Source organism: Ranitomeya variabilis, chromosome 6 (genome assembly GCF_051348905.1).
Source record: "Ranitomeya variabilis isolate aRanVar5 chromosome 6, aRanVar5.hap1, whole genome shotgun sequence".
NCBI classification, from domain to species: domain Eukaryota; kingdom Metazoa; phylum Chordata; class Amphibia; order Anura; family Dendrobatidae; genus Ranitomeya; species Ranitomeya variabilis.
This window is the reverse complement of record NC_135237.1, coordinates 17,826,446-17,839,986: the sequence shown is the minus strand read 5'-3', so window position 1 is coordinate 17,839,986 and position 13,541 is coordinate 17,826,446. Positions and strand designations below refer to the sequence as shown.

At 42.1% G+C, this 13,541-nt stretch overlaps 1 protein-coding gene across 1 annotated transcript in view; it reads left to right on the top strand.

Moving 5' to 3' along the window:
• Nucleotides 1-1,257: 1,257 nt before the first annotated feature.
• The window catches only part of AOC1 (amine oxidase copper containing 1), a 32,881-nt gene continuing 20,597 nt past the window's right edge, over nt 1,258-13,541 (top strand). Inside the window, exons 1-2 of the mRNA XM_077267975.1 lie at nt 1,258-1,324; nt 7,730-9,279. Coding sequence (XP_077124090.1) covers nt 7,740-9,279 — 1,540 coding nt within the window. The 5' untranslated portion in view covers nt 1,258-1,324; nt 7,730-7,739. The remainder of the gene's footprint in view (nt 1,325-7,729; nt 9,280-13,541) is intronic.

Sequence of the window (13,541 nt, the reverse complement as noted above, 5' to 3'; positions counted from 1 at the left end):
TTTTGTAATTATTGTGGTGTGTGCTGCTGTATATAATGTATATATTGTATATGGGGATATAGATTTGGGTGTAGGTGTTAGGTTGGGTGGTGGGAAAAGGGGGGAGGTGGGATTATCTTGGACATTGGGTTGTTTGGGGGAAAAACTGGCACTGCCTGATCTGGCCTATGGACGTTGGACATGGACTGAGGCGTGAGACGCAGGACCAGCTCTCAGGTCAGTGCGGGGGGTTGGGAATGGAGGATAGCTTGTAGTATTGTATATATTTGTTTAATTTGTAGTTATTTTATTTAAAATAAAAAAAAAAATAAAATAAAAAAGTTCATGTATATAGTCTTTGTTTTCCATTGTTTATTTTATTTGTTATTATTATTTTGTTTGGTGACCGGACCTGAAGTTATTGTTCTGTATATACTGTATAATATGTGTGAGAGGAGAGAATGAGCGGCTGGACCAGTGTTCAGTATACTGATTATTTTCTGGCTAATATTTTTGTTATGTTTTCTGCTATTATTGTTGTTATGTTTTTCATTTTTATAATAAAAGATCTACAGGATGTAACTCAGGATCAGTAATGTAATGTATGTACACAGTGACTGCACCGGCAGAATAGTGAGTGCAGCTCTGGGGTATAATACAGGATGTAACTCAGGATCAGTAATGTAATGTATGTACACAGTGACTGCACCAGCAGAATAGTGAGTGCAGCTCTGGAGTATAATACAGGATGTAACTCAGGATCAGTAATGTAATGTATGTACACAGTGACTGCTCCAGCAGAATAGTGAGTGCAGCTCTGGAGTATAAAACAGGATGAATCTCAGGATCAGTAATGTAATGTATGTACACAGTGACTGCTCCAGCAGAATAGTGAGTGCAGCTCTGGAGTATAATACAGGATGTAACTCAGGATCAGTAATGTAATGTATGTACACAGTGACTGCTCCAGCAGAATAGTGAGTGCAGCTCTGGGGTATAATACAGGATGTATGTGCCTATGTTGTGATACGGACCCCAATTCTCCTTGTATGTTGTGCTGTGATTGTCCTGGTGGCCTTTTCTCCACATGTGCCCTAGTGGCCCCTGGCGTGGTCTGCTCCGCTGTCTGGTTCCTGCAGCGCCGTGTTTATGGGCTGTTTGCGGTGGTTGTGTGCACTTTTAGCTGTCAAGGTTCAGGTTGTGCATGTTTTGCTGTGTGTGGCCCCGGCCTCTCCCTCCTGTCACTCACGGCTCCTTCCCTCCTCCCTGTATAATAAGTTCTCGCTGCAGTGCTGATAACATACGGGGAGATCCAGGTAACTGTGCGCTGCATCCAGCTCAGCAGGTGAGTCGGCCCCGTCGCTGCGGATGTTGCACATGAAGCATCACCCTCCCGCCTCACATACAATCACATCAGACCCAGGGAGTGAGGAGGAGGCAGAGGATGATGACGGATCTAATCACGGCACAGAATCAGGCAGAATAATCCCAAAACCAAAGCCGTGCGTACCATAGAGTCCGTGCAGCCGCTATGGAGACTCCGAGACGAGGGAGCCCGGATCAGTGCAGCGTGGCCCCTGACTATGGGTGATGGATCCGGAGATTTGGGCTCCTCATCTGCATAGTTCTTTCTAGCTTCTTTACAATCCTTATGTGCAGACGATCAGTAACCGCTGCAGGTTGGACGCTGTGTACTTGTGCAGCGTCCGGATGTTACAGCATAGTGGATGTCAAGAAATCCCATGTCCACCATGCGTCCACAGACCCCTGCGGAGACGGATATGTGGTGCGTCTCCCCAGACCGCAGCGTGGCAATTTCACCCGTACAACGTATTGGACGCGGTGAATCCGCACGGTTCAGTGATCACAGAGGAGTCACCTGCGTTTAATAGATGGCAGCGAATATACGCTGCATCCAGAGCGCTGCCACTTCCACATCATCTGCACATACCCTTATCGTGTCCTGTGATCTCATACAAGGATACAGTGTGTACAATGTGGGTGCAATATGGGTACAATGTGGGTACAGTGCGAGTATAATGTGTGAACAGTGTAGATACAGTGTGTGTACAATGTGGGTGCAATGTGAGTACAGTGTGGGTGCAATGCATCAGGGGGATTATTTTATGCACAATTTTACAAGAATGGAGAGATAAATCTGAGACATCCTGTAATCTATAAAACATAGAATGTTTCAGAAATTGGATGTTACATTTGTGGAATCCCGTGATCGTCCTTTCACTTTGTGACACAGAATATCGTTGAATTACACTTCATATTTTGTTCTGACCCTGACTATTATTTTGCAGCACAGAACACAATCCTGTAAGGTGCATTTGCCCGTGTCCTCCAGTACTCGCTTCCTTTGTCACACAGTATAATGCAAACAATACTGGTCTTATGACAAGATACAATTATTTGGGACAGAACAAAGAACATTTTGAATTTCGATATCATCAACAAAACTCTGTGCTGATAAATTCTTTATATACTGGCTTTGTGGATGAGAGAGATAAGTTTGTATTGTATTCTGTAGTGGATGGGCAACCAGTGTAATGACTGGCACAGGGGAGAGGCATCGGTGCAGCGGCTGGACAGACATAGGGTCCTGACTGCTGTATTCAGAATGGATTGCAGAGGAGAAAGTTTGCTAAGAGGGAGACCGATCAGTAGAAAGTTACAATATTCCAGACGATAATGAATAATAGTGACAGTAAGAGATTTTGCAGTCCCAAAGCTGAGAAAAGGTCGGATTCTGAAGATGTTTCTAAGAGGCAGGAAACATGAGCGAATGAGTGATTGGATATTGGGAATAAAGGAAAGTTCTGTGTCAAATATGACTCCAAGACAGAGAGCATATTAGATAGAGGGGAGGACATAATATTAGAGTCAGCAGAAAGACAATCCTTGGTATTTTGTATTAAAGTGAGGGTGATGTCAGGAGACAATGTGTATAATTGGTGTCATAGGCAGAAAGATGGGACTGAAAACCGAATCTACTGATTGTCCAATCGGGGCAGTATACAAGAAGAAGAGGAGGGGGCCTAGGGCTGAGCCCTGAGAATCTCCAATAGTAAGGGGAAGAGGAGCGGAGGGGGCCTAGGGCTGAGCCCTGAGAATCCCCAATAGTAAGGGGAAGAGGAGCGGAGGGGGCCTAGGGCTGAGCCCTGGGGAACCCTGATAGTAAGGAGAAGAGGAAAGGAGGGGGCCTAGGGCTGTGCCCTGGGGAACCCTGATAGTAAGGAGAAGAGGAGAGGAGGGGGCCTAGGGCTGTGCCCTGGGGAACCCTGATAGTAAGGAGAAGAGGGAGTTGAAGACTGAGCCCTGAAGATCCCTGATAGTAAAGAGGAGCGGAGGGGGCCTTGGACTGAGCCCTTAGGAACCCCGATAGTAAGGGGAAGAGGAGAGGAGGGGGCCTAGGACTGATCTCTGAGGATCCTCGATAGTAAGGGGAAGAGGAGAGGAGGGGGCTGAGGACTGAAATGCTATTTCTGTATTCTCGGCCTTCAGGATTTTGAATGCCCTTTGTTTTAGTCTGATTAAACTTTGTAGTGTCTTATTGATCCATAATGGTTTATTTTTATTCCTGGACATTTTATTACCAGAGGATACACGTTTTTTGCAGGATTCTTATAGTATACCCTTAAACATGCCCCATTTATGTTCGGTATCCCCAGTTACCATGAGATGGTTCCAGTCTACATGATTAAGCTCTTCCCTTAAATTGTTGAAATCAGCTTTGGCATTTCCCCTTTAGAATGTTTGATTGAAAATTACTTTGAGTCTTCCCATATTATGGTCACTACTTCCCAAATGCTCCCTGACGTGTAGAACCAGATCCAGCAGATCACCTCCCAAGGTCGGTTCATCTATCAGCTGAGAGCGGTAATTGTCGTGAACTGTGGATAAGAAATTGTAGCTTTTGGCAGAACCAGAAGATCCTATTCTAGATAAAATCCTCCATGATAAGGACCCTATTACTGTTTGGTGCCTTTTTAATTTGCTGCAGCATTTCCTCCTCTCCCTGTTCCTCTATATTAGGAGGCTTGTAGCAAACTCCAATTAGCAGCTTTCCATTATTGCCGTCCCCGTGTACATTTACCCATAATGACTCTACATTGTCGCAGCGCCCCCAGTGTCGTCATTGAGCACAGTTTTAATTTAGATTTAATAAAAAATACACCCCTCCATCTTTTATGTCTTTCTAAATGTAGTGTAACCCTCCATGTTTGTCATTCAGTCATGGCTCTCATCCAGCCAGGTCTCCGTAATGCCCATCGTATCGTTTTTTGTGGCTGACATAAGAGTCTCCAGTTCATTCATTTTGTTTGCAAGACTTCTTACATTTGCCAGTAGACATTTAATACTATTAGCACAAGTATTACTCCTTGCAACCTTCCAATGTTCCTTGCATGTCCCAGCCCCCCTAAATCCTCAGTGACCCCAACTGTCTTACTCTCTCATCTACCTTCTCTCCCCCCAGATATTAGTGTAAAAGCTCCTCCATCTGTCTGACCATTTTTCCCCCAAGCGCAGCTGCACCCTCACCATTGAGGTGCAGCCCATCCCTACAGTAGAACCTGTAGCCAACAGAGAAGTCGGCCCAGTTCTCCATGAACCCAAACCCTTCCTTCCTGCACTAATTTAAGCCACTTATTTATCTCCCTAAGCTCTCGCTGTCTTTCTAGTGACGCTCATGGCACTGGCAGTATTTCTGAAAACACCACCTTGGAGGTCCTGGCCTTCAGGTTTGCTCCTAGTTCCCTGTAATCATTTTTAAGGAACTTCCAACTCTTATCGAAAATTGATTCCAGCTCACCCAGTGGCTCCATGCTCATCCACCTGGGGCTCAGACACCGGCCTCACATCAAGGAAAATACAAAAAATTAGAGTCCGGCTCAACAGGACTGGATTTTCCTTTTCTTTTTCAAAACAAAATATGGTGCATACAAAAGAAAAATTTACATGGTCGACATGACCCAGTTAACACGTTTCGACTGCACTAGGCCGTCATGAGTAAGACTGCCTAGTGCAGCGTCAACTGGGTCATGTCGACCATGTACATTTTTCTTTTGTATGCACCATATTTTGTTTTGAAAAAGAAAAGGAAAATCCAGTCCTGTTGAGCCGCACTCCAATTTTTTCTAACTTCCAACTCCCTCTAACTTTGTCATTGGTACCGATGTGTACCCTGACCCCTGGGTTTTCCCAGCCCGTCCCAGCAATATGTCTATCCGATCCGCCATATGTCGAACCCGAGCACCCGGTAGACAACACACTATTCGGCATTCACGGTCTTGGCGGCAGATGACCCTGTCTGTCCATCTAATTATAGAGTCCCCCACCACCAGCATCTGTCTGGCCTTTGCTGAACTCCTATGTCCCTCCTTCCTACAGCTGTCGTTTTCCGGGTTGCTAGTAGCATCTTCCTGCTGGCGTGGTCCCAGTCCTGGGCCTGCAGTCCTAATAGCAGCCAATCAGGCATATTTAGTAGGTTGTGCCAGATCAGGACTGGGCTCCCTGGCACTTTTTCCCCTACCTCTTCTTCTAACATTTACCCAGCTACCTACTTCTGGGTCCTGGTCTTCCCCACCTCCACCTTTTCCCATATCACCGGCCCCAGCCAGCGCAAGCTCAGTTTTCACTAACTGTAAGCCATAATCATCAACATTAACAGAAATAAACACGTGAAATAGATCACTCTGTGTGTAATGACTCTATAGAATATAGGAGATTCACTTGTTGTGTTGAAGAACTGAAATAAAGTCACTTTTTGATGATATTCTAATTTAGTGAGAAGCTCCTGTATGTACTTACCTGCAGCCCTGTACGTAAATGTATCCCTAAACAGTCTACAGTTGCCTGTTTTAATCAAGTGTTGCAACATACCATAAAGGGAAGTTGTTGTGATTTTACTTTTGCATTAATAATTATTTTAATACAAAATTAAGTGCACTGGTTTAATATTTTTATTTTTATTTTTTTTTGTGCAGCCGCCATTTTCATTTGCTGGTGTAAGTGTCTGAGCACGGCACTTACACACCTAAAATACAGCAGCCCCTGTACATCGGAGACGTATGGTCAGTGTCAGTGTCTGACTGCATCTCCTCCATTGTGTCCAGATCACAGCTCTGGGAGGAGATAGAGGACATTTTTTAAGCCCATACTTGCACTACAAGTTACACTTTCCTCATCATTGCGCACATAGCTCAGTGAAAGTGGTGACAAGGTGCGGGGAGCGGTGGTCCGGGATGAGGGGAGTATGGCGGAGAGTCAGCGGTGAGCGGCAGCCTGACATTAGTAGTACAATACCAGCCACTGTCACCGCAGTGTTCAGAGCACAGTAGAGTAACATCGCGCTGTTGTGCTCTGAGCCCTGACTCAGTTCTGCTGTCAGAGGAAGCCTCATGTGATACAGCCAACAGCCACGTATCTAATGCCCATCCTGTGTGATACCCCCCAGAGCCACGTATCTAATCACCATTGTGAGATACCCCCCAGAGCCACGTATCTAATGACCATCGTGTGTGATACCCCCCAGAGCCACGTATCTAATCACCATTGTGAGATACCCCCCAGAGCCACGTATCTAATGACCATCATGGGTGATACCCCCCAGAGCCACGTATCTAATCACCATTGTGAGATACCCCCCAGAGCCACGTATCTAATGACCATCGTGTGTGATACCCCCCAGAGCCACGTATCTAATGCCCATCGTGTGTGATACCCCCCAGAGCCACGTATCTAATGACCATTGTGTGAGATATCCCCCAGAGCCACGTATCTAATGACCATCCTGTGCGATACCCCCCAGAGCCACGTATCTAATGACCATTGTGTGAGATACCCCCCAGAGCCACGTATCTAATGCCCATCGTGTGTGATACCCCCCAGAGCCACGTATCTAATGACCATTGTGTGAGAGATCCCCCAGAGCCACGTATCTAATGCACATCCTGTGCGATACCCCCCAGAGCCACGTATCTGATGACCATTGTGTGAGATACCCCCCAGAGCCACGTATCTAATGACCATCGTGTGTGATACCCCCCAGAGCCACGTATCTAATCACCATTGTGTGTGATACAGCCAGAGCCACGTATCTAATGCCCATCCTGTGTGATACCCCCCAGAGCCACGTATCTAATGACCATCGTGTGTGATACCCCCCCAGAGCCACGTATCTAATGCCCATCCTGTGTGATACCCCCCAGAGCCACGTATCTAATCACCATTGTGAGATACCCCCCAGAGCCACGTATCTAATGACCATCATGGGTGATACCCCCCAGAGCCACATATCTAATCACCATTGTGAGATACCCCCAGAGCCACGTATCTAATGACCATCGTGTGTGATACCCCCCAGAGCCACATATCTAATGACCATCATGTGTGATACCCCCCAGAGCCACGTATCTAATGACCATCATGTGTGATACAGCCAAGAGTCATTTATCTAATGACCATCATGGGTGATACCCCCCAGAGCCACGTATCTAATGACCAATGTGTGAGATACTCGCCAGAGCCACATATCTAATGCCCATCCTGTCAGATATCCCCCCAGAGCCACAAATCTAATGACCATCGTGTGTGATACAGCCAAGAGTCATATATCAAATGACCACCATGGGTGATACCCCCCAGAGCCACGTATCTAATGACCATCGTGTGTGATACAACCCATTCCTATTCTAGGCCAACTTTACTTATTTTTTTCTTCTGCTTTGTTCCCTCTTCCTAGACTTTCCAGGATGGACCTGAAATTTATCCTACAGTTGCTGATTTTAATGTCTGCTGTAAAAGCCGGTCACTTCTCAAAATCATTTTCCAAGGGTCGGTATATGGCATCTGTCTTCTCAGACCTGACCTCAGAGGAGATGACCTCAGTTCATACTTTCCTCGCGGACCAAGAGCAGCTTAGCTTAGTCCCCATCAGAAGTCAATTTGGCAAAAACTCAATCTTTATGATGGAGCTTAATTTGCCGAAAAAGAGGTTTGTCCTGAACTTTTTAGATAACGACGGCCCCAAACCTCAACGAGAAGCCAAGGTGGTCGTATACTTTGGAGATCAGGCTCAACCGAACATCACGGAATATATTGTTGGCCCCCTGCCTCACCCTTATTATTACCGCCCAGTAACTTCGAAACGCAACAAGCCTGTAAGATTTGAGTCACGGCCAATGACTTATATGGAATATGAGAAAATCCAAAAACGTCTGTTGGAGCTCACCAAGGAGTTCAACCACATCTTAGTGGAGTCCTCTGGCTTCTCCTTCTACAACTGCTCATCCCGTTGTCTTACCTTCACGGACATCGCCCCTCGTGGCCTGAATTCTGGAGAACGTCGCTCGTGGTTGTTGCTCCAGAGGTACGTAGAAGGGTTCTTCCTCCACCCTATTGGAGTCGAGCTTCTCTTAAATCATCGCTCAATGAACCCTAAAGAGTGGACCATCGATAAAATCTGGTACAATGGCCAATACTTTGATAGCGTGAAAGAGCTGGTCCGAAAGTATGAGAAGAACGAAGTGACCAAGATACACCTACCGGATGACACAACAGACCCTTATTCTACCTTCATACCCCGTGGAGATTTTAATACTAAAACTCATATACAAGGTCCAAAAATATGTGAACCTCAAGGAAAACGTTACCGAGTTCTGGGCAACTATGTAGAGTATACCGGCTGGACCTTTGCTTACCGGGTCCGTCCATCTGCCGGCCTGCAAATATTTGATATCCAATACAATCATGAGAGGATAGCCTACGAGGTGAGCATCCAGGAAGCCATAGCCTTCTATAGTGGGGTCTCACCGGGTGGTACGCAAACAAAGTACATTGACTCCGGGTGGGGAATGGGAACAGTTCATTATGAGTTGTCGAAAGGAATTGACTGTCCTGAAGGAGCCACCTACCAGGACCTCTACAATTATTACGACACAGACAAACCGCTACGATATAAGAATGCATTGTGCATCTTCGAGCATCCCACTGGGATACCCTTACGGAGACATTTTGACAGCAATTACAATGGCGGCTACAATTTCTACGCCGGGGTTGAAAATTATGTCTTGGTGGTGAGGACCACATCCACCGTCTATAACTATGACTATATCTGGGACTTTCTGTTCTACCAAAATGGAGTAATAGAGGTTAAGGTGAGTGCCACGGGGTACATCCATGCCACTTTTTTCACCCCTGATGGCCTCCACTTTGGAAGCAGAGTCTACAGCCACGTTCTGGGGAACATGCACACACACTTGATCAATTATAAGGTGGATCTAGACATTGCAGGTAAGAGAGACTACAACTGAGGACATTGCTTTGTTTTTACACTGTACATTATAGTAAAGAACTCTTCATCCTCCTTAGAATCAGTGGGACATTAGCAGATGTCGGATTTTAGACTTCCATTAAATCTTTCCCTTGTGTCTTTGTGCGCACAAACCTTTCCTGTTGTGAGGTCAGAGCACATTAGAGAGGACCTGATGCCAAAACACATGGGGACAGATTTTGCTCTTATTTTATTTCCGCTCATCTCCTGAGTATTAAGCTGTTGTGTTTTTTTTTTTTTTTAATAAATCCACATGATTCTAGAGCTACAGGTCTTTTTATTTAGTGCTAAATTTTATGGTCCTTATGAGGAGGGTGTGGCTCATAGGCTCCTCTTGGGTGTGTCTTTGCATAATTACACTTTGAGCCACTCCCCTTTGTAAAGATTATAAAAAAATTAGCACCAAATAAAACAACCCATATCTAAGGAACCGTATGGCAGATCAAAAAAAATATTCAGGGGAGCAGTCAAAATAAAATAAAGAGCAAAGATTGCCCACTTTTGGCCTAATGACAGGTCTTCTTTAAGTGTATCATAAAGCTCGTCGGCCCCTCCGAAATCTGTATCAGGGCCTCTACCTACCATGTTTCATTTATGACATGGCTGTCTTCTTATCTGCAGAGGAATCTTTGGGCCCCTCAGATACCTGGTGTCACTGCGACTCCTAGATCCCCAAACCCTGTGACCTTGTAGGTCTGTGACTCTACAGATAACTTGTATTATTAATATTTGCTGTAGAAAGTGTGAACATTATCTTATCTGTAGGGAACAGATTGTGAAAGTCTTCACACCCTTCATCTGACCCTTCAACTCTCAGGATGACTCAATTCTATATCCTCTGATAACACAAATAAATCCTCAGATAATTCCAATCATCATGAGCCGAACATATCAGCACCAGAGAGAAATCATCTAATGTACACATGGGTCCTACAGAATACCAAACTTGGAGCTGTATTATAGTAGTTATATTCTTGTACATAGGGGCAGTATTATAGTAGTTATATTCTTGTACATAGGGGCAGTATTATAGTAGTTATATTCTTGTACATAGGGGCAGTATTATAGTAGTTATATTCTTGTACATAGGAGCAGTATTATAGTAGTTATATTCTTGTACATAGGGGCAGTATTATAGTAGTTATATTCTTGTACATAGGGGCAGTATTATAGTAGTTATATTCTTGTACATAGGAGCAGTATTATAGTAGTTATATTCTTGTACATAGGAGCAGTATTATAGTAGTTATATTCTTGTACATAGGAGCAGTATTATAGTAGTTATATTCTTGTACATAGGAGCAGTATTATAGTAGTTATATTCTTGTACATAGGGGCAGTACTATAGTAGTTATATTCCTGTACATAGGGGCAGTATTATAGTAGTTATATTCTTGTACATAGGAGCAGTATTATAGTAGTTATATTCTTGTACATAGGGGCAGTACTATAGTAGTTATATTCCTGTACATAGGGGCAGTATTATAGTAGTTATATTCTTGTACATAGGAGCAGTATTATAGTAGTTATATTCTTGTACATAGGGGCAGTACTATAGTAGTTATATTCCTGTACATAGGAGCAGTATTAGAGTAGTTATATTCTTGTACATAGGGGCAGTATTATAGTAGTTATATTCTTGTACATGGGGGCTGTATTATAGTAGCTATATTCTTGTACATAGGGGACAGTATTATAGTAGTTATATTCTTGTACATAGGGGCAGTATTATAGTAGTTATATTCTTGTACATAGGAGCAGCATTATAGTAGTTATATTCTTGTACATAGCGGCAGTATTATAGTAGTTATATTCTTGTACATAGGGGCAGTATTATAGTAGTTATGTTCTTGTACATAGGGGCAGTATTATAGTAGTTATATTCTTGTACATAGGAGCAGTATTATAGTAGTTATATTCTTGTACATAGGGGCAGTATTATAGCAGTTATATTCTTGTACATAGGAGCAGTATTATAGTAGTTATATTCTTGTACATAGGAGCAGTATTATAGTAGTTATATTCTTGTACATAAGGGGCAGTATTATAGTAGTTATATTATTGTACATAGGGGCAGTATTATAGTAGTTATATTCTTGTACATAGGAGCAGCATTATAGTAGTTATATTCTTGTACATAGGAGCAGTATTATAGTAGTTATATTCTTGTACATAGGAGCAGTATTATAGTAGTTATATTCTTGTACATAGGAGCAGTATTATAGTAGTTATATTCTTGTACATAGGGGCAGTACTATAGTAGTTATATTCCTGTACATAGGGGCAGTATTATAGTAGTTATATTCTTGTACATAGGAGCAGTATTATAGTAGTTATATTCTTGTACATAGGGGCAGTACTATAGTAGTTATATTCCTGTACATAGGGGCAGTATTATAGTAGTTATATTCTTGTACATAGGAGCAGTATTATAGTAGTTATATTCTTGTACATAGGGGCAGTACTATAGTAGTTATATTCCTGTACATAGTGGCAGTATTATAGTAGTTATATTCCTGTACATAGGAGCAGCATTATAGTAGTTATATTCCTGTACATAGGGGCAGTATTATAGTAGTTATATTCTTGTACATAGGAGCAGTATTATAGTAGTTATATTCTTGTACATAGGAGCAGTATTATAGTAGTTATATTCTTGTACATAAGGGGCAGTATTATAGTAGTTATATTATTGTACATAGGGGCAGTATTATAGTAGTTATATTCTTGTACATAGGAGCAGCATTATAGTAGTTATATTCTTGTACATAGGAGCAGTATTATAGTAGTTATATTCTTGTACATAGGAGCAGTATTATAGTAGTTATATTCTTGTACATAGGAGCAGTATTATAGTAGTTATATTCTTGTACATAGGGGCAGTACTATAGTAGTTATATTCCTGTACATAGGGGCAGTATTATAGTAGTTATATTCTTGTACATAGGAGCAGTATTATAGTAGTTATATTCTTGTACATAGGGGCAGTACTATAGTAGTTATATTCCTGTACATAGGGGCAGTATTATAGTAGTTATATTCTTGTACATAGGAGCAGTATTATAGTAGTTATATTCTTGTACATAGGGGCAGTACTATAGTAGTTATATTCCTGTACATAGGGGCAGTATTATAGTAGTTATATTCCTGTACATAGGAGCAGCATTATAGTAGTTATATTCCTGTACATAGGGGCAGTATTATAGTAGTTATATTCTTGTACATAGGAGCAGTATTATAGTAGTTATATTCTTGTACATAGGAGCAGTATTATAGTAGTTATATTCTTGTACATAGGAGCAGTATTATAGTAGTTATATTCTTGTACATAGGGGCAGTATTATAGTAGTTATATTCTTGTACATGGGGGCTGTATTATAGTAGCTATATTCTTGTACATAGGGGACAGTATTATAGTAGTTATATTCTTGTACATAGGGGCAGTATTATAGTAGTTATATTCTTGTACATAGGAGCAGCATTATAGTAGTTATATTCTTGTACATAGGGGCAGTATTATAGTAGTTATATTCTTGTACATAGGGGCAGTATTATAGTAGTTATATTCTTGTACATAGGAGCAGTATTATAGTAGTTATATTCTTGTACATAGGGGCAGTATTATAGTAGTTATATTCTTGTACATAGGGCCAGTATTATAGTAGTTATATTCTTGTACATAGGGCCAGTATTATAGTAGTTATATTCTTGCACATAGGGGGCAGTATTATAGTAGTTATATTCTTGTACATAGGGGGCAGTATTATAGTAGTTATATTCTTGTACATAGGGGCAGTATTATAGTAGTTATATTCCTGTACATAGGGGCAGTATTATAGTAGTTATATTCTTGTACATAGGGGCAGTATTATAGTAGTTATATTCTTGTACATAGGAGCAGCATTATAGTAGTTATATTCTTGTACATAGGAGCAGTATTATAGTAGTTATATTCTTGTACATAGGGGCAGTATTATAGTAGTTATATTCTTGTACATGGGGGCTGTATTATAGTAGCTATATTCTTGTACATAGGGGACAGTATTATAGTAGTTATATTCTTGTACATAGGGGCAGTATTATAGTAGTTATATTCTTGTACATAGGAGCAGCATTATAGTAGTTATATTCTTGTACATAGCGGCAGTATTATAGTAGTTATATTCTTGTACATAGGGGCAGTATTATAGTAGTTATGTTCTTGTACATAGGGGCAGTATTA